The 21,499-nt window shown below is 40.7% G+C and overlaps 1 protein-coding gene across 2 annotated transcripts in view; it reads right to left on the bottom strand.

Annotated features, from left to right (window-relative positions):
• The window catches only part of C7H1orf21 (chromosome 7 C1orf21 homolog), a 213,804-nt gene that overhangs the window by 10,517 nt on the left and 181,788 nt on the right, over positions 1–21,499 (bottom strand). For both annotated transcript variants that reach the window (XM_050961480.1, XM_050961481.1), the window contains exons 4-5: positions 13,486–13,562; positions 7,295–7,355 (exon numbers count right to left, since the gene is read on the bottom strand). In XM_050961480.1, coding sequence (XP_050817437.1) covers positions 7,295–7,355; positions 13,486–13,562 — 138 coding nt within the window. The remainder of the gene's footprint in view (positions 1–7,294; positions 7,356–13,485; positions 13,563–21,499) is intronic.

Genomic DNA, 21,499 nt, shown 5'->3' with positions numbered 1-21,499 from the left:
TTGTTTATTTGATCTCAAGGATTGATAAATACTTAATATTTTCAGCTGCTAAAACATCAGTTCTTGTAATTTCATGTTTGGATTGCAGCATTACTATTTTAACCAGTCTTCCTACCCATTCAGTTGTCATCTTCTTTTCTTTCTCCAATCAGTTTAAAATACGTCTAACTCTCTCCATTCTCTATAGTGTTCACATTATAATGTCTGGGTTATTTACTCAACAGCACTAACTGATTAACAGCCTTAGGGGTTTAAATTTAAATTCAGACGTATTATCTTATTTAAAATTATTCACTTTATAGCTTCGATATACCAGCTTTAGATAATGCCAGTCTCCATCCCTATCTCCACTACAAATACAAGTGTGTCTGTGGATGCAGTTACGTCATGACTCGGTTTCAACACAGTTCTGTTTTGTAGTGGAGACGGAACCTTCACTGCATTTTGTAACCAGACTGACCACCCTGCACCTTTAAGCAGTGGGGCGAGGGAAGAGATTTAGCTAGCTGGCTGGCTAAATGAAGGGAACTGTGCGCTTTATGGCGGGGGGCAGTTATAACTACTGAGAAAGAGTCAGCTTGGTTGCCCTGTGCCTTAACCTTCCCTTTTGCAAGGAGCAGGCTGCCCACGGGGTTATTTCCTGCAGCCCGCAAGCTCCTCGCGGTCCCCCACCCCCAACCCCCACTCCTCCAGCATTTACCTAGAGTGGCTCCAGCCCAACGTGCACTGGTGGCAGGGCAGGTTCCCTGCCTGCCCGCCCTGCCCCCGCGCTGCATCGGGAACCGACGGAACCTGGGGAAGGAGGGGCGCAGGGGTGTGTGTGGCTGTTGCTTCAGGCACTGCCCCCAGCAGCTCCTATTGGCCGGGAACGGGGAACGGTGACCAGATAAATAGCTTGGAAAAGGACTTAAAAATAGGTGTTCAGTAAAGGAGTGAAGGGAGGGGGTCACGGTGGTTGGGGACTCCTATGATTGGTACAGCAGGGAGCCAACCCCCATTATTATAGCCCACCATAACCCTCCTACAGGGGAGCGGGGAACCTGGATGGAAAAAGAGGGGGAGCTGGTAAAACCCCCCATATAATTATGGAATAAAAATGGGGTTACCTCCACTGTACACTTTTATCTGCAGGATAGTCCCAGACATCTAATAATAAACTTGTGGCCTGATTAAACCCATGTCAAATGTTTCCTGGCCTTCTTTCAGTACAGTCAGACAATAAAGCCCTGGACACATCAGGACTTGTGACACGGACATAATCTTCTTCTGGTGTTGTCTGGGTCTGGTCTGAGTCCTAATCTCAGTGCCTCCTCCCAACTCAATTTGGTGGCACGTCAGTCCACTTCAAACAAAGTCAAGTAATTCACTCAGTATTTTTGAAATCAGATTTATAACATTTTTCAGTTCCTTTTAATTGCATGTTTTATTATTGTCCTGTATTTTCCTTTAAAATGGACAGAAAGCGTTACATACAAAAAATCAAATAATATCTTATTTTCCCATTCATTTTGCTTTGTTGGCAGATACTTAGAAAACTACATTTCTGACAAATATTTACTAAAGAAAAAAATCTTTTAAAGAAGAGTAAAAATGGAGAGAGCATTTCCTCAAACAAACGAACCCCTCAAACACTACAAATATAGGATTCTGCTGTACAGTAATCCCTGCCAGTCTTCTTGAGTTGTCACTGGTTTGAAAAGCAAGAGAGAAGCTTCTTTATTCAGTTTTACCAGATACAATTGTAACTTTTGTTCCTATGAATGATTTCCTGGCCTTGGGATAATAAATTACTATCAGGGGCACTGAAGACAGCCATAAACGTATGAGAATGTGATTCTGCCCATCAGTGAGAACAAGGAGTCAACCTCCTTCTTAGTTCTTTGTCTGGTGAATTGTGTCTATTGTTCTGAAACAAATCCAGAAAATGAAGGACAATATGAACCTACACCACAGACAAACTCATTGGAATGAGTTCACTCTTTAGGGAAGATACACCTTTTAAAATGTCCTTTACTACAGTATCTATTGTTTAACTGACACATTTTAATATTATGAAGGATGATAAACTGCAAGCAATAAGTGTTAAATATTTATTAGGTCAACATGCTTATCAGGGCTAGAAGCAGCTGCAATGTGGATGAACATGACAGTTTATTTTTCAGTCCTTGATAGGGTATGTCACAGATTAAAATAAAACCATGCTCCTTGTTTGATTAAATATTCAGGAAACAATAGAGTACTGAGATGGGAAAGCTCTTATAATGAACCTATAAACACTTCTTTGTTCAGAGAACTCTTCTGCCAAACAGTCCAGTCACAAACATTGCACCTTTTCTGGTGTAACACTTTACCTGTCATCCTCCCAAACCAGAAGAATAAAGAGAGAGACTTCAGGCTGGACTATTACATTTAGGGAAATAATCCTCCAACTAAATTAAAAAGATGTAGAATTGTCACTGTGGAATCATTTGGCGTAAAGGGAGCACAGAGTGAATTCTACTCAGCTGAAATACCTTATGTTGCTTCTCTCAAGGCCAAACATTTTTTCCCCTTCCAAATGAACAATTCAGCTCCAGGTATTTAAAAAATGCTCTTTAATACATAGTAATGTCTATTTGTTGGTGTCACAGAGTGAAATACTTGCAGCTCCTCTAAATTTTCCCTTTCACCAAAATAAAATGTGATTTTTCAGGGAATAAAGAACACTTCAGTTGCCTGAGACAAATATGTGATTTGCTTAGTGAGGCATGTTGCCAGTTTTCAAAAGTACTGTGATCACTGGCAGAAATGGCAGAAGCTCACAATCAACCAATATGCCAGTTCTTGTAAAAACTCACAGAATCTGTTTTCCATATATGAAAAGTTGCAGAGCAAAAACTGGTGTCTGTCCTTGGTTTTCACACCTCAGCTTCTAGAAGAGGGCCTCATCCTCCCTGATTGAACTAACCTCGTTACCTCTAGCCTGCTTCTTTCTTCCATATATATACCTGTCCCTGGAAATTTCCACTACATGCATCTGACGAAGTGGGTATTCACCCACGAAAGCTCATGCTTCAAAATGTCTGTTAGTCTATAAGGTGCCACAGGACTCTTTGCTGCTTTTACAGATCCAGACTAACACGGCTACCACTCTGATACTCTCTCATGAATGTGCATTTTAGGCTTAATTTGGGATGAGGTGCATCATATAATGTAATCTTTCTATTTTCAGAAGCCAGCTGAAACAGAATTAAGTATACTTAAAAATTGCGGTGATGAGTTAGAGAATGGGAGGGTATTGAATACAGCTCTAGGAGGAGAAACTGGTTTTGTAGTTGGCAAGCCATTCACAGTCTTTGTTCAATCCTGAGCTGATGGTGTCAAAGTTGCAGATGAACTGAAGCTCTGAAGCTCAGAACTTTGAAGTGTGGTCCTGAAGTTTTTTTGCTGCAGGATGACTACCTTAAGATCTGCTATTGTGTGGCCAGGGAGGTTGAAGTGTTCTCCTACAGGTTTTTGTATATTGCCATTCCTAACATCTGATTTGTGTCCATTTACCCTTTTCCATAGAGACTGTCCAGTCTGGCCGATGTACGTAGCAGAGGGGCATTGCTGGCATATGATGGAGTATATTACATTGGTGGACGTGCAGGTGAATCAACCGGTGATAGTGTGGCTGATCTGGTTAGGTCCTGTGATGGTGTCGCTGGTGTAGATACGTGGACAGAGTTGGCATCGAGGTTTGTTGCATGGATTGGTTCCTGAGTTAGAGTTACTATGGTGCAGTGTGCAGTTACTGGTGAGAATATGCTTCAGGTTGGCAGGTTGTCTGTGGGCGAGGACTGGCCTGCCACCCAAGGTCTGTGAAAGTGTGGGATCATTGTCCAAGATGCGTTGTAGATCCCTGATGATGCGTTGGAGGGGTTTTAGCTGGGGACTGTATGTGATAGCCAGTGGAGTCCTGTTGGTTTCTTTCTTGAGTTTGTCTTGCAGTAGGAGGCTTCTGGGTACACGTCTGGCTCTGCTGATCTATTTCCTTATTTCCTTGTGCGGGTATTATAGTTTTGAGAATGCTTGGTGGAGATTCTGTAGGTGTTGGTCTCTGTCTGAGGGGTTAGAGCAGATGCGGTTGCACCTCAGTGCTTGGCTGTAGACAATGGATCGTGTGGTGTGCCCAGGATGGAAGCTGGAGGCATGAAGGTAGGCATAGCGGTCGGCAAGTTTTCAGTATAGGGTGGTATTAATGTGACCATCACTTATTTGCACCGTGGTGTTTAGGAAGTGGACCTCCCGTGTAGATTGGTCCAGGCTGAGGTTGATGGTAGGGTGGAAGCTGTTGAAATCATGGTGGAATTTTTCCAGAGTCTCCTTCCCATGGGTCCAGATGATGAAGATATCATCAATGTAGCATAGGTGGAGAAGGGGCATGAGTGGACGAGAGCTGAGGAAGCGTTGTTCCAGGTCAGCCATAAAAATGCTGGCATATTGTGGGGCCATGCGGGTGCCCATAGTGGTGCCACTGATCTAGAGGTATTTATTGTCATCAAATTTGAAATAGTTGTGTGTGAGGATAAAGGCACAGAGCTCAGCAACCAGTTGTGCTGTGGCATCATCAGGGATACTGTTCCTGACACCTTGTATTCTATCTGTGTGTGGGATGTTTGTGTAGGGAGCCTCTACATCCATGGTGGCTAGGATGGTGTTATCTGGAAGGTCACCAATGCATTGTAGCTTCCTCAGGAAATCAGTGGTATCACTCAGATAGCTGGGAATGCTGGTGGCATAGGGTCTGAGTAGAGAATCCACATATCCAGACAATCTTTCAGTGAGAGTGCCAATGCCCGAGATGATGGGACGTCCAGGATTTCCGAGTTTGTGGATCTTGGGTAGTATTTAGAATAACCCTGATCGGGGCTCTAAGGGTATGTTGATTTGTTCCAGTGTTAGTGTAGGGAGTGTCCTGAGTAGACGGTGCAGTTTCTTAGTGTATTCCCCAGTGGGATCTGAGGGAAGTGGCCTGTAGAATTTGGTATTGGAGAGTTGTCTGGCGGCCTCCTTTTGGTAGTCAGACCTAATCATGATGACTACAGCACCTCCTTTATCAGCCTCTTTGTTTATAATGTCAGGGTGGTTTCTGAGGCTGTGGATGGCATTGCGTTCTGCACGACTTAGGTTATGAGGCAAGTGACGTTGTTTTTCCACAATTTCTGCCTGTGCATGTCGGCGGAAGCATTCTATGTATAGGTCCAGACTGTCATTTCGACCCTCAGGAGGAGTCCATGTGGAGTTTTTCTTCTTGTGCTGTTCGTGGGAGGGTAACTGTGTATCAGTGGGCTGTTCAGTGTTATCCTGAAAGTATTCTTTGAGTCCGAGACGGAGAAAGTAGGCTTCCAGATCGCCGCAGACTGTATCATGTTAGTGGGGGTGGCAGGGCAGAAAGAGAGTCCCCGAGATAGGACAGACTTTTCTTCTGGGCTGAGAGTATGGTTGGATAGATTGATGATATTGCTGGGTGGGTTAGGGATACCACGGTTGTGGCCCCATGTGGCAGGTAGGAGTTTAGACTGCGGCGATCTGGAAGCCTACTTTTGCCATCTCCAACTCAAAGAATACTTTCAGGCCCACGGACAACCTGCCAACCTGAAGCATATTCTCACCAGAAACTGCACACTGCACCACAGTAACTCTAACTCAGGAACCAATCCATGCAACAAACCTCGATGCCAACTCTGCCCACATATCTACACCAGCGACACCATCACAGGACCTAACCAGATCAGCCAAACCATCACCGGTTGATTCACCTGCACGTCCACCAATGTAATATACGCCATCATATGCCAGCAATGCCCCTCTGCTATGTACATCGGCCAAACTGGACAGTCTCTACGGAAAAGGATAAATGGACACAAATCAGATATTAGGAATGGCAATATACAAAAACCTGTAGGAGAACACTTCAACCTCCCTGGCCACACTATAGCAGATCTTAAGGTGGCCATCCTGCAGCAAAAAAAGTTCAGGACCAGACTTCAAAGAGAAACTGCTGAGCTTCAGTTCATCTGCAAATTTGACACCATCAGCTCAGGATTAAACAAAGACTGTGAATGGCTTGCCAACTACAAAACCAGTTTCTCCTCCCTTGGTTTTCACACCTCAGCTGCTAGAAGAGGGCATCATCCTCCCTGATTGAACTAACCTCGTTACCTCTAGCCTGCTTCTTGCTTGCATATATATATACCTGCCCCTGGAGATTTCCACTACATGCATCTGACGAAGTGGGTATTCACCCACGAAAGCTCATGCTCCAAAACGTCTTTTAGTCTATAAGGTGCCACAGGAGTCTTTGCTGAATTCATGAGAGAGTATCAACTAGTGATTATAGTAGGGGAAATGGAAAGAGGACTTCTGCGTCCTGGCTCCTGAACTTGTCACTGACTTGCTAGATGTCCTGCATAAGTCATTTAGCTTCTAATGCCTCGGTTTCCCACTGGTAATAATACATTACAGCAATGCGGTGAGGTTTTGTTAATAAAGGTGTGTAAAGTGCTCTGAGATTCACAAATGAAAGTTGCTATAAAAATATTCTTTGAGATTTGCAAAACAGGCTAGCAGGATCTATGTGCCTAAATCTCCTACACTGTTCTGAAAAATCTCTAGTGTTATCATCTCTATTCAGTGAAGGTCTGTTGCAGAGATGCTTATAACTGAAGTCTCTATTCATGGCTTTTTGCAAGGCTGGTCAATTTGAAAAGGCTTGTCAATAAATAAAATGAGACCATTATCATTATTTCAAGAAAGATCTTTAAATGACAGTTGATAATTCTGACAGTAGGATTAAATTTCAACACCCCCACCCCCCAAAAAAAGATGAAACAAAACTTCAATACTAGAGAGTATAAAAATTATAAGAAGTATAAAAACCTGCTTTGCTATTCTGTTTATTAATTGATCCACGCTCTCCCTTAATGCTTGGGCTAACTTTAATTTGCCATTCATGATTGGTTTGGATACTTTTCCAAAATTAGGTTTCCTTCCCAAACTGTTCTCACTCTGTAACCTCTTGCCCTACCCTTTTCTCATCTCTCCTGCACACAAAAGCATCATTGAGACAACTAACTCCCATAATGGTTTATGCCAACAAGTGGCTGCTTCAAGTCGAAACTGACATATCGTCTAGAACTGGTAAAGCATGGAATATTAAATATACTGTGGCTGAATTCCTCCTTTCATGTGGCTAGGATACCTGCATGTCAGTCATCTACTGTACTCTCTGTAGTTATCACACAAAAACATTTATTTATTTGAGTCTTACCTTTTCAATTTTCTCATCTAGCATTCTGAAGAATTCCTGTTGGCTTTCAGAGATGTGCATGCTGAAAGACATGACGGAAGAGTGTCTATGTAGGCACAGATTTATCTGTTTTCAAATTAATACAGTATTCCAAAATTATTTAGAGAGCCAATCTCAGACTCTGGATTACCTCTTGGAAAGATGTACTTTGTGCTTATGCCAACAATGACAATAACATCAAATGTCATATGTAACACTGGAAAGCTCCCCACTCCGAAGCTGTACAGGATTCTGTCAGAAGCGGTCTAAGAGCCCAGTCGTGCAAGGTACTGAGTCAGTGAGAGTTCTTTAGACAGGCCGAACTCCCATTAACTGACAGAAAGTTTTGCCCATATTAGGACTGGCGGATTTGGCTGAATGTATGCATGTTACTCCCATTAATGCTATTAGGAATTGTGTGCATATCAAGAGGAGACTGAACTTCAGCATCTTTTCTTTTTGTCAGACAGACTGCAGGAACTTAATATTCAGCTACATACTCCAGAGGCGGAGGCTGAGCTAGCCAAGTACTGACAGACCCCTCTGTGTAGAAACTGAAGACTTCTAAGATTGTAGAGTGCACCATCACACCAATCAGAGGCCTACAATGTGAAACTAAAGCCGATTTTATAACCTTACCCTGAAAGGTCCTTTTGTAGAGCACAGTCTTACCACAGTCAAGGTCCAGTTAAATAGTTGAGAATCTGTTGCACAACCCTCTTTTTTTTATCCCCAGACAGGAGTTTCACTGCTCTCAGACACTCAGATCATTTACTTCCATTAACTCTGCAGCACCAGGAGGCTCATGTTTTAGTGAAACTGTGTTTTGCATTAGTGTGCAGCACTGGAAAATACTATTATTAGTTATCTGTAAAGCGCTGACAGCATGCTTGTATGGAACAAGACACAAAAGACAAGAGACAGACCTTGCCCCAAGGGGAGTTTACAATCTGAAAAAAACAGAAAGGTCAGACACAAAAAAAGGACAGGGACATTCAGAGGATGGTGCTTAGAGGGGTCTTTTAAAAAAAAAGAACAATAAAGTATTGGGTGATGAGAGCATTTTTAGTGACGTGGGTAAGCCTATTTGCGGAGCTCACAGGAAAGTGAGTTTTCAGGTGGAATTTGAATGAAAAGAAGGTCTGGTGGGGTGTCTGGCACATTAGGATAGGGTAGGAATGCCAGGCACTAAACGAAGCATAAAGGAAGAGTGAGAAATGGAAGAGGGGTGCAGATCTTAAACAATGCTGTCAGACAGTTAAAGAGAAACTGCAGTTTGATAATGCCACTATTTAACAAATATGAAAAGTTGATCCAGCTTGTTAAATTCAACTCCCAGATTGTCCTGAGGTTTGACTTTTTCAGTATGATCCTTTGAGCTGTAACAAGTTAATACCCTACTCAAATGCCCAATGACATGGTCTAACAAAACCATGCACGTATGCTGTATCTGCTATCACGATGAGCATACACAGCGCTCTGCTCATGTTGTGACCTTGAATGAAAAATAGGTTTCAAAGGCCATGGCTACACTGGCGCTTTACAGCGCTGCAACTTTCTTGCTCAGGGGTGTGAAAAAAACACCCCCCTGAGCGCTGCAAGATACAGCGCTGTAAAGCGACAGTGTAAACAGTGCCACAGCGCTGGTAGCACAGCTCCTAGCACTGCAAGCTAAACCCCATGAGGATGTGGAGTACGTGCAGCACTGGGAGACCTCTCTCCCAGCGCTGGCGCTGTGACTACACTCACACTTCAAAGAGCAGCGCTTTGAAGTTTCGAGTGTAGCTATACCCAAAGAGAAGTTCTTAGAGGGAAGCTGGAAGTTAAATTACAATCTAGGTCAATTTATTAAGCAAGAAAGAATTTTAAAGAGTGGATTAAAAAGAGTGAATAAGATTGAAGTTTTAGAACCAAAGAAAACAGTTTGTTCATGTCATTACTTCAAATCTGCTTTCTAACACTATTAGGCTTACTACGTTCCCAACCAGTTTTCAGTAAGGGCATATATAGATCACAAACTAATTTCTCCATTTGAGATACAGCACACACACTGTGTTGGTGTGGACAGAAACATAACTCTGATACATAATTTATAAGATAATGTAGCAATTTAGCTCCAGCAGATAACCCAAATGACATGCAAAGTATGACAGAGACAACCAGAATGAGCAAACACCCATGAGAGACTAGTTATCATACTACATTTTCTTAGGAGGAAAGAGCATTTGAAATTCATGTCTGCCTCCACAGCCCTCAAAGTGCCAGCTTCCAACACAATAATAAGAGACTTTCAGGGCCTACCAAAGATGTAATTTTCAGGAAGACTATTTAATTACAGGAAAAAAATTATCTACCGCTATGTGGGTAAAAAGATCATTCAAAATAGTTTATTAGAATACTTCTATCATTAAAAGTCTGTATAAACTGTCACTGTAATAAACCGTTATCTTCAGAAGTGCATAACTTGGCAATAAAATTGGCATCATGTTGGAGATGCAATACAGAAAATGCTGACTTAATAGATACTGTTTGGAATTGTGTAAAATTACAATAATACTGGGAATATATAAAACAAAGAGTGAATGAACTACTGGAAGAGAATGAAAACTATCCAAGGATCTAAGATGGTACTCTGGGGTATTCCTCTTCAAGAAAATGCTTTTGACAAACAGAAATGTCTGAATAAATCTTTTTTCTTGTGATATTTTGTGTGTTAGACAGCAAGAGAAATCTGAAACTATCTTGATGTGTATGCATTTTATAAAGTTTCATAGTGTGCCACAGTTAAGAATGAGTTGATACAGGGAGAAATAATGTTTTACAAAAATCTGGATTCCATGGCTAGATACAATAGTACAAAATAGATTATTTCATTCATTATACTTCCTAAAGTCCCCATCCTGAGATTTATGCACGTGAGTAGTTCCAATTACTTAATAGGATTAATCATATATGTAGAAGATAATTATCTGAGTAAGTCTTTGCAAGATCTGGGCTGTGATTTGTAAAATCCAAATTCTGCTAGATGTAGTAGGAATCTCCATGATTGTACTTGTACACTTAATTCAACAAATAATTTTAAAAAATTCTCAATTTATGCTTCAATTTATAACATTTGGTCCAAGTTCGGCTTTTTTTTTTTAAACAAACAACATTTTACAAAAAATATTTAACTATTTTTGAATATTCAAGTGTAATAGCCCTCTCCATCCAATATACCAACACCCAATTGTAATCCAAAATTGGGTATTTTAAGGCTTTATTTCTGCTTCTAAATCTCTAAATTAAAAAATACAAAAATAAAAAACTGATATTTAATAAGTGATTAGCTGGTAAGTTGGTACCCAGACCTGCAAAGATGTTTGTGTAAATGTAAACATGAATTCAGTGGAAATACTTCTGTCAGTAAAGCCAGTAAGTGGGTAAGTGTTGGCAGGATCAGGTCATGTTGGATAAATAGCGCAGGTTTTACAGATAAGGAGGTGTTAGTACCGTTACATAAGGCACTGGTGAGACCTCATCTGGAATACTGTGTGCAGTTCTGGTCTCCCATGTTTAAGAAGGATGAATTCAAACTGGAACAGATTCAGAGACGGGCTACTAGTATTATCCGAGGAACGGAAAACCTGTCTTATGAAAGGAGACTCAAAGAGCTTGGCTTGTTTAGCCTAACCAAAAGAAGGTTGAGGGGGGATATGCTTGCTCTTTATAAACATATCAGAGGGATTAATATTAGGGACGGAGAGGAATTATTTAAGCTTAGTACCAATGTAGACACAAGAACAAAAGGGTATAAACTGGACATTAGGAAGTTTAGACTTGAAATTAGACGAAGGTTTCTAACCATTAGAGAAGTCAAGTTCTGGACCATTCTTCCAAGGGGAGTAGTGGGGGCAAAAGACATATCTGGCTTTAAGACTAAGCGTGATAAGTTTATGGAAAGGATGGTATGATGGACAGCTTAATTTTGGCAACTGATCTTTGATTATCAGCAGGTAAGTATGCCCAGTGGTCTGTAATAGCATGTTAGATGGGATGGGATCTGAGTTACTGCAGAGAATTCTTTCCAGAGTGCTGGCTGGTGAGTCTTGCCCACATGCTCAGGGTTTAGCTGATCGCCATATTTGGGGTCAGGAAGGAATTTTCCTCCGGGGCAGATTGGCAAAGGCCCTGGAGGTTTTTCGCCTTCCTCTGCAGCGTGGGGCATACGTCACTTGCTGGTGGATTCTCTGCAGCTTGAGGTCTTCAAACCACAATTTGAAGACTTCAGTAACTCAGACATAGGTTAGGGGTTTGTTATAGAAGTGGATGGGTAGGATTCTGTGGCCTGCTTTGTGCAGGAGGTCAGACTAGATGATCATATTGGTCCCTTCTGACCCTAAAGTCTATGAGTCTATGAGATAACAGTATATTTATTTTTGTAGAAAGACAACAGAACTTGTCTATCATTTTATCTAGGTGCATTTCTTTTGTTATTAAAACTCCTGCTTGAAAACAAAAAAGGATCAACCAAATTACATAGAAAATAAATCGTTAATCTCTTCCTGCCTCAGATGCAGCTGAACAGATGGCTGACTAAAGTAATTTTTCCCCTTAACCCAATCTGATAGTCACCCAGCTAGCAGTGGCAGCCACAGAGGAAGAGCTACATTGTTTTTCTGTACCGAAGCGTGTCTTTACATCCATGAACATGCTTTGAGTGAAGTAAAATACTGCAGTACTTACTGCCTTGTTGAAGGGCACAAACTGTCCCTCTCACTCAAATGAATTTCTTTCCATTTATATCTGATTTCTAGACTTAAAAACAGAAAAAGCTGCACTGTATTTCAAGGACTCTCTTGAAAGTTATATGATATGACAATTTGCACAATGTATTTTGAATGCAGCAAGTTTAAGTTTATAATGGGCCTTTAGGGCTCTTATCTCTAGTAAAGAACAGTATCTCCTTTATTGCTTAGAATGCAACAACACTGCTTTATCATTTCACTATTAAGTACCAAATCTATGCTACCATGAAATCTCTTATTTTCAATTCAGTTGGTGATTAAAATGTAATGGTGATTGAGATATGAAACAAGTAATTAAAACTGACACTAGTATTGTCACAAGAGGTAAATATGGTGTCATAAGGGTGGAGGGAGAAAACTTGTTCATCTTAGCCTCTAAGGATAGAACAAGAAGGAATGGGCTTAAACTGCAGCAAGGGCAGTTTAGGTTGGACATTAGGAAAAAGTTCCTAACTGTCAGGGTGGTTAAACACTGGAATAGATTGCCTAGGGAGGTTATGGAATCTCCGTCTCTGGAGATATTTAAGAGTAGGTTAGATAAATGTCTATCAGTGATGATCTAGACAGTATGTGGTCCTGCCATGAGGGCAGGGGACTGGACTTGACTTCTTGAGGTCCCTTCCAGTTCTAGAATCTATGAATCTATGAATATGGCATGGCAGTGCTGTGTTTAATACTGACTGATTTCAAAAGGAAATAGCAAGAGAACTTTAATCTAAGGGTTGCATAAACTGACTGCCACATAGCACACCGTCAGCAAATAACAAATACCATCATCATCTTAAATGGAAGTAGTTAAGTCTAACTCCCAAATTTGTTATGCTGTTTGTCTACCAAAGTATGCCCAAACATTGGACAGAATCTTTGTAAATAACACCTGGTTGGGATGCAGGTGACAGTGTATTTATTTATGTGTATAAACAAATGTATCATATGAGAACTATAAAGTTGTGAGGTACCCTGGGAAGGTGTGGCAGGGTAAATCTATTCAACAAGAAAAAAATGTTTTGCATCTTTGAAAATCAAGCCAAGAACAAGGTATTGCAAGGATGGCTGAAGTTTAGCCTCTGACCCATCTATTACCTATGGAATTGTACAGCAAGTCTCAAGGGTACTTCCGTCATGAATACAACCATGCACAGAGACTAAACATCCTAGCATGCAATATCCCAGCTTGATCTGAGCAGTTCTCTATAGGCCATCCATCTGTAACAAAAATGTGAGGATGGCTGCATTCTTCTCTGTTTTATTTAAGCTAGGTGTGACCCTTCAGTTGTTAGGGAGCTCCCAATGCAGCCTTTACTTGGGCAAAGTTTGGGTATTTTGCAGGTATTGTTTTAATTCAATAAGCATTCATTTCTATTAAAATTATGGAGTGTAACTTACTTTGCTCTGGGTTGATGAACTAATCCTGGGACCTCTTTGTTAGATTTAAGTCTTACATTTGAACTGACACTTTTTTCCTGAAACACACAAAAACACATATATAATTAGCATTTATTAAACATACTTTCTGTATATTTGTCCTCAGAATGTTACTCTCTAGTACAGGGAAACCAGCCTCTGCAAATGGATTTGTAAAAACTCAGGTATTTATAAACAAAGCATTAACCATGAGGAAACCAAATAAAATCTTTAAGGAAATCTAGAACAGTTCTGTAATAGTACAGAAAGCAGCCTACAGATACTCTTGTTAAAAATGACAAATGTGGACCTCATGGCTCAGAGGATTTGTAATAGGATACAAAACCTTGGGTCTCCAGGTCATTGGTTCAAATCCAACACAGTCTGATAGTGATCAAAGTTGTTATTATCAGATGACTGTCTAGTGGCCTGTGCAAATCTGAGTCTAGTACTTATAGACAGGTTACATGACAAGTGCCACTAACTGGCACCTTTAATGAGGTGGTGAGGCAAAATACTGAATGGTCACAGAGACTGAACGAACCTCTTACCTATAGAGTTGGCTCTCTCAAAACAGGGCTCGAGTTAAAGACTTCCCTCTCCCAGGCTGTCAATTCAGCACTTTGTTGAAAGTGCTAAGATCACACTCACACACTTATCAGTGATTATCTCACCATTATTCAATGGTACAATGCTGAAGCATCAGGATAAAGAGTGCATTCCACACCTTCCGAATTCATTTACTTTCATAGCATTTTTTAATCTTGCTTCAACAGTTATTTGTTGATTACTTTTTTAGCACATGCGCATGTAAGATAAGCCAATAAAACTGTCAAGTGAAAGAGAAGAGGAGTAGATTTCAATGCTAATCAGAGGGAAAGAGAGATGCTAGGCTGGTAACATATCAGGGCTGGTCCACACTACGGGGGGGAAATCGATCTTAGATACGCAACTTCAGCTACGTGAATAACGTAGCTGAAGTCGAATATCTAAGATCGGATTACTCACCCGTCCACACCGCACGGGATCGATGTTTGCTGCTCTCCCTGTCGATTCCGGAACTCCGTTGGGGTTGATGGAGTTCCGGAATCGATATAAGCGCGCTCGGGGATCGATATATCGCGTCTAGATGAGACACGATATCTCGATCCCCGAGCAATCGATTTTAACCCGCTGATACGGCGGGTAGTCTGGACATAGCCTCAGAAACAGAGATATAAGATCAACTTCCAGTCTCATATACATGGCATGTCTTGCTATTGTATCCCAAAATATCTGCTGCTATGCTAGCCAGCATGTGATAATGGATATTGGAGACATACAGTGATGTGTATCACATATCTGCATTTAGAATACATCGAAAAGTATGCAACTTCAGTGGCTATAGGTGCATGCCTGTAATGAAAATAGAAGTTGAATTCTGTGATCCCCACTTTCTCAACACTCATATGCCACACTTCATTTCATACCACTTCTTGCACTCTTCCCAAAGATAAAAACACCATGTCCCTGCCAATTCCTATCAACAGTGCAAAGTAAAAGAAAAGAGATCTGTGATTTACACCTTACTTTGGTTTCAAGCAGAGCTAAACTACATCAGTGTAAATCACAACTTTCCTTGTCCAGTGCAAACCCCAAAAGTAGTTTAGCTACATGGGTGGCTGGAAACAGGACAATCCCCACTATTGACAAGGCCTTGGTGGTTTCTGAGGAGAAACTTTTATCAATCAAGAGCAATTAAAAGATCAAAGAAAAAATAATTTGCCTTTATATAGAGACTTCTGTTTATAGATCTCAAAGCAGCATACAAAAAATAATTAATGTAGCCCCCACTGCCCAGGTCATAGTTTTATACCATATTACAGATGACAAAACAAGTGCAGAAAGATTACCAAGGTCACTTTGGAAAAATTCATGGCAGAGCTGGGAAAAGATTCCCATCTTGATTCCCAGTCCTGTGTTTCTGTGACAATTTCTATTACTCTACGAAATGAGCATCAATAATTAATACATTTCAATTATTTTATGTAATCAGAGTGTTTCTTCTCCCCTCCATTCTCCATCTGTTGTTCAGCTGAAGTAATGGGCAGAATAAAAGGAATAAAAAAAATAATCCAGGACAAATAAAAATTGTGCCCAAATCATTCTTGTAAGGTTCTGTCTTAAGCTGGCTCATCATTATGTTTATAGCTATTATTTACCAGCAATATTTTGTAACATAGGACAAATATTTGCTCTGATAAAAATAGATTTCTAGACATAGTTCTCTAAAGCATAAACAAAATAAATCAAATATTTCCCAAAATTTGGAAGACAAATTAATTCAGTAATAATTAACTGTCTGAATTCTTATATCCAATAATACCAGCAAAAACTTACAAATGATTTGGAACTATCAAGCTATGTATTTGGTGAGCCTATGTAACTATGCAGTGATATTTATGCTACTTTTCTCCACACCCATTAACACATACTTATTGTGTGCAGAGTTAATCCAGGCACTCATCCTATAATACTTAATATGCAATGCATATATATATAACAAATATGTATTTGCTTTAATTTAATCTGACATCAACAGGACTACTCACAAGCATAAATTAAAGCAATTGAGTGAGGCCATGTCTACATACAAACTTCTTATTATTTAAGTGTTGCTTTTTTCAGTTTAACTTAAACCTGTTCACACTCAACAAATTAAATTGAAATAAGCTACTTTTAAACTGAAATAAGAATGGGTTTCCATTGGTTCAGCTATACTGGTTTAAAAACTGATTTATGTTAAACTGGTACAATTTTCCTGTGTGGACAGGCCTAATCAAAATAAACTAAATAAAAATGAGTCTGGATTAAACCAAAATAGGGGTTTCCACACAGCCTCTTGCAATTATTTAACTGAATCAGCTTAAAAATCAAACCTTAAATTAAACCAGTGCAACTCTGCATACAGGCAAGCCCTACAGCTTTGAAGAATTGGAACTCCAAATTTTAGGGTAGGCACTGTGTATTATTACATGTTTGTACAGGGCCTAGCACAATGGGTCCATCCTCATCGGAGCCTTTGGACATTACCACAAAATGAAAAACAGCAACAGTAGAAGAAAGGAATGTAATAACAGTACTCAACAGCTTGTAAGCATGTCAAGCCTGTCATTCCTGTGAAATCTCCCAGAGAAACTAGCAAAAGGCCAACTACAAGCTCAGCTAACTAAAGCCAACACTCTAGAACCAGCACAATCTGGATTAGGCCAGGACACAGAACTGAATCTGATTCAGTGGCACTGACGGATGATCTCCTCCTGCCAATAGGTAAAGAACCATTCTAAACCTCCTGAACCACTCTGCAATGTTCAACACTATTGATCATGAGATACTGCAACCTTACCTGTGAGAGGTGGTTTGAGTCCTTCCTAGAGAGACTCACCCAAAGAGTAGTGACGGGAAATTGCACATAATTCCATTAGAGCCCTCACTTGTGGGGTTCTGCAAGGGTCAATTCTCTCTCCAGCCCTATTCATTTCTACTTGAAAGCATTAGGTGAAATGGTCAGAGGACATGGACTCAAGTACCAGCAATATGCAGAGGATACACAGCTCTGCCTATCCTTCACCTCACATGACCACACCACTACCACCAATATGGCCTTATGGTGGAATGAACTTTTCCAGGAACTAGGGACTATCACAAACCTCACCACTTTCTGCTCTTTGCGAGGTGCATTTCTTTGACCCTGGCTTCTGTAACATAAACACTAACAGGTATATTTATCAGATAATAAGAATCTAAGATGTTCCATTCCACATGCTCCTCCCTTGGGAGAAAGGATGAGTACAAACAACACGACGGATGTGTAGTCACAACACACTATTTATTGGAAGGCACTCAAACACCATAGTGATGAGCATGGCATAAAAATATATAGAGAACACAACAGAACATGTATAGTTGTCCCACGCCATAAAATGATTAACAAAATATATAGATGTACTCTTCACTCTTTTTCATTTTTCTTTGGATTAAAAAAGCAACCTGTTTTAGTGATGCCTTGCTCTCTAGTGATTGTCTACAAAAGATTCTTTCATAAATGTGTTTTGGGAAACCAGTACAAACAGAAAAGTTATTTTTCTTTAAATGGTATGTAGGATGTGTGTATGTGTGGGTGAACAATTTAAAGCCATGTTGTTGTGCTCTATGTCCTGCTGATGCAGCTATATAATTCATAAGTTTAAAATATTCTTCCACTAACAAGGACTGAATATGACATATATGAATGCAGTAGAAATGAACACACTTTTTACAAATTTAAACTAAACTTTAAAAGGGACCTTGGTACCCTTCACCCCCTCCCAAGATCACACACTCTGTAAGGATGTGGCAAATTCACAACATTGTAGCTATTTCCACACTGCCCCTTACAACATATATATTTTTTAAAAGCAGAGTTTGATGCCTGAATATTTGTATTGGCTATTCAACAACAAAAAGGAGGTCAGGTCTTATAACAACCATGGATATTTTGTGTTGTACTTCAAAGATATATCTCCCCATTATGCTGCACCTTATCACAATCAAGGTAAAGCAGTCATCAAATTAAGATGATTTCATTTGATAGATTTCTTAATTATTGATAGCTCCACCAAAAAGGACATGCTATACCAGAATTTCTGGGTATTAACAGATGGCATTGATTGTACTGCCAGATGCTATTAGCATTGCAACAACCACTAGTGCCACATTAATTAAATGTCTGTCAGTGTTTCCATTCAAACCAATTTCCAAGAGGTTTATTAACTTAATTTCAAATATTCTCTTTGCAGAACCTTGGCATAGAAAGACTCAGGTTAGAAGCAGATACTTATTGCCCCCCATACTAAGGTTTGTAAAAGCTCCTTTGGTTCATAATGTTTTTAAGGAAATGTATAAGAAAAATAAATAGAAAGTTGAACTTCAAACTCAGAAATATTAACTAAGGACCCATCCTGCTAACACCGCTGAGTAGCATAGTGCTTACTAATGTGAGTTGTCCCATTGACTAACATGGGACTGTTCCTGAGAGTAAAGATGCTCAACATGCACGTCCACAGATCCTGATCTTGCAAAAACTTAAGCACATGCATGACATCAATCCTGTAACTAGATACAAATTCCATCTTTAACAGAACTTAAAATTGTTGATAAAGAGGACTGATTTTTAAAAGGACATGGTTTCCAAAGCAGAGAATGTACTAAAATATTTAGTTACCAGATTGCAGATAACAGCTCCGAGGTAAGTTACATATTATTGTATGTATATGATTTTTTTAAATGGACATGGTACACAAGAAGTGTAGTTAGCTTGTTAAAAAACTAGCTAAAATCAGTTTCAGATACTAACAAAAGCAAATTTTTGTGAACCTAGAGTCACCTTTTCCTATTCTTTAAGATTTTTTTTTCCCCCTGTTGGAGAACAACTGTATAAAATCTGTTTTGCTAATTCTTCAAAGTGTCGTCAAAATACACTATGCGAACAGACTGAGAAAAAGAGGATTTTTTCCACTTTTAGCTCTTTTAGTTATAATGATCTTAGGCCTTGGATGTTATTTGTAACAATAGCAGGTAACAGTCTCAGAAAGAAGTTTGATTTTTTAAGATGACTGTGCTTCATTAGCACATGAGCCAAAATACATTTGTTTCAACATAAATCTGAAAGGTAGCTTCAGAATGCCTTACAGCTTATTATCAATTAAGTCTTTCACAACTATTTAAATATTTTAAAATGTTTTTAAATGATTGATATTTATATACCACTCATCATTTTGTAGGATCCCAAAACACTTCTCAAACAAACTATATGCTGGGATCACTTCATTCATTACTGAAATGCAGCAGCTTTTAACAGCACAACAGTAATTATTACTGAAGGTCAAATATTTACACTTTTATATGCATGATAGTACTTAAAATAAATGACTGCTAGGTCATGTCTACACAGCTAGCTTACAGAGGCACAGCTGTACCGATGCAGCTGTGACGCTGTAAGATCGCTCGTGTAGCCACTATGCCAATAGGAGAGGGCTCTACCATTGACAGAATTAAACCTACCTCCAACGAGCGGCAGTAATTATGTTGGTGGGAAAGCATCTCCCACCAGCATAGCATTGTCCACATCAATGCTTCTGTCAGTGTAACTTATGTTGCTCCAAAGGGTGTTTTTTTCACAACTCTGAGAGACATAAGTTATACTGACAAAAGTGCTAGTGTAGACACAGCCTTAAAAGAAAATCTAAATAAACTGATCTGAAATACCATTAAAAGTTAGCCCAGGTCTACACTACAAACTTGCGTCGGTATAACTATATCACTCAGGGATGTGGAAAATACTACCATTGTTTAGACAGCACTATATCAATGGTAGGGATTCTCCAGTCAACACAGCTACTACTTTTCAGGGAGTGGAGTATCTACACCGACCAGAAAAGCTCTCCCATCAGCGTACGTAGTGTCTTCACTAATCACTGCAACTGTGCCACAACAGCAGTGTAAGCATAGACAAGTCCTCAGACTTAAAAACTTCAGTAACGTCAGACCAGAATTCTTTTATCTCCTCTAGTAAGCTAAAGCCAACTGCAGTTGATATTACATTAGAGATGTACTGTTTCACCTAGTTACATCAGGACGTATTCAAGAGAGAATTGCCGGCTTAGATAGGATTGCTAACTGCAATGGCACAAAACCGAACACCCTTGGCCCGCCCCTTCCCTGAGGCCCCGTCTCTTCTCCAAGGTCTCACCCTTCACCCACTCCATTCCCCTCCTTCTGTTGCTCACTCTCCTCCATCCTCACTCACTTTCACCGGGTTGGGACAGGAGGTTGGGGTGCAGGAGAGGGCGAGAGCTCCGACTAAGGGTGTGAGCTCTGGGATGGGGCCAGAAATTAGTGGTTCAGGGTGTGGGAGGGGACTCTGGGCTGTGGCAGGGGGTTGGAGTGTGGTAGGGGATGAGGGTTCTGGTGCAGGGCTGGGGATGAGGGGCTTGGGGTGCCAGAGGGGGTTCAGCACTGGAGTTTGTGATGCTGGAGCGGATGAGGGGTGCAGGCTCTGGGAGGGAGTTAGGGTGCGGGAGGGGGTTCCAAACTGGGGTAGGGGATTGGCATGCAGGAGGGAGTTCAGGGTGTGGGCTCCGTCTGGGTAGCACTTACCTCAGGTGGTTCCTGGAAGGGGCCAGCACATCTGGCTCCTAGGCAGAGGAGCCAGGGGGCTCTAGCGCTGCCCACCCCCACAGGTGCTGCCCCCTGCCGCTCCTGGGCAAAGGGAGCTGCGGAGCTGGCGCTCAGGGCGGGGGCAGCATGCGGAGCCTCCCTGGCTGCCCCTATGCCTAGGAGCTGGACATGCTGGCCGCTTCTGGGAGTTGCGCAGAGCGGGACAGGCAGAGAGTCTTCCTTAGCCCCGTTGTGCCATTGACTAGACTTTTAGTGGCCTGGTCAGCACTGCTGACCAGAGCTGCCAGGGTCCCTTTTTAACCAGGCATTCTGGTCGAAAACCGGACATCTGGCAACCCTATTATTACATTCCACCTGAATTCCCTTAATATTTATATGAACAATTATTTGTTCTTCTAATTAAGTTAACATTTTGCTAGAAGTTTACCCAGAGTAAACAGGACCACATTCTTCATTTCCTAGAATCATCACAACACAAAGCAGTTTGAAACTGTTAATTATGTCAGCTGGTTATGGGGCTATAACTTTACAGTGAAGAGTAGAACATGTGACAGTGCATTTAAAAGCTTTGACAGTTGGTCAAAGGTACACAATAAAAGCAGTTTATCATATGGTTTCTACAATTTACCAGAAGAAATCACATGACATCACCACTACATGTGGCATATGTACATGAGTACACACACAGAATATTACACTGTGCATACTTGATAGCTTCCATCTTGCCCAACACCAGAGACTGAACCCCAGAGATGAAAGTACACATGTCTACAGCTTGAGCTAAACAACCAGGCTGTGT

The sequence above is a fragment of the Gopherus flavomarginatus genome, chromosome 7 (genome assembly GCF_025201925.1).
Source record: "Gopherus flavomarginatus isolate rGopFla2 chromosome 7, rGopFla2.mat.asm, whole genome shotgun sequence".
In the NCBI taxonomy this organism is placed as follows: Eukaryota; Metazoa; Chordata; order Testudines; family Testudinidae; genus Gopherus; species Gopherus flavomarginatus.
Note: the sequence above shows the minus strand (reverse complement) of the source record. Positions and strands in the feature narration are given on the sequence as shown.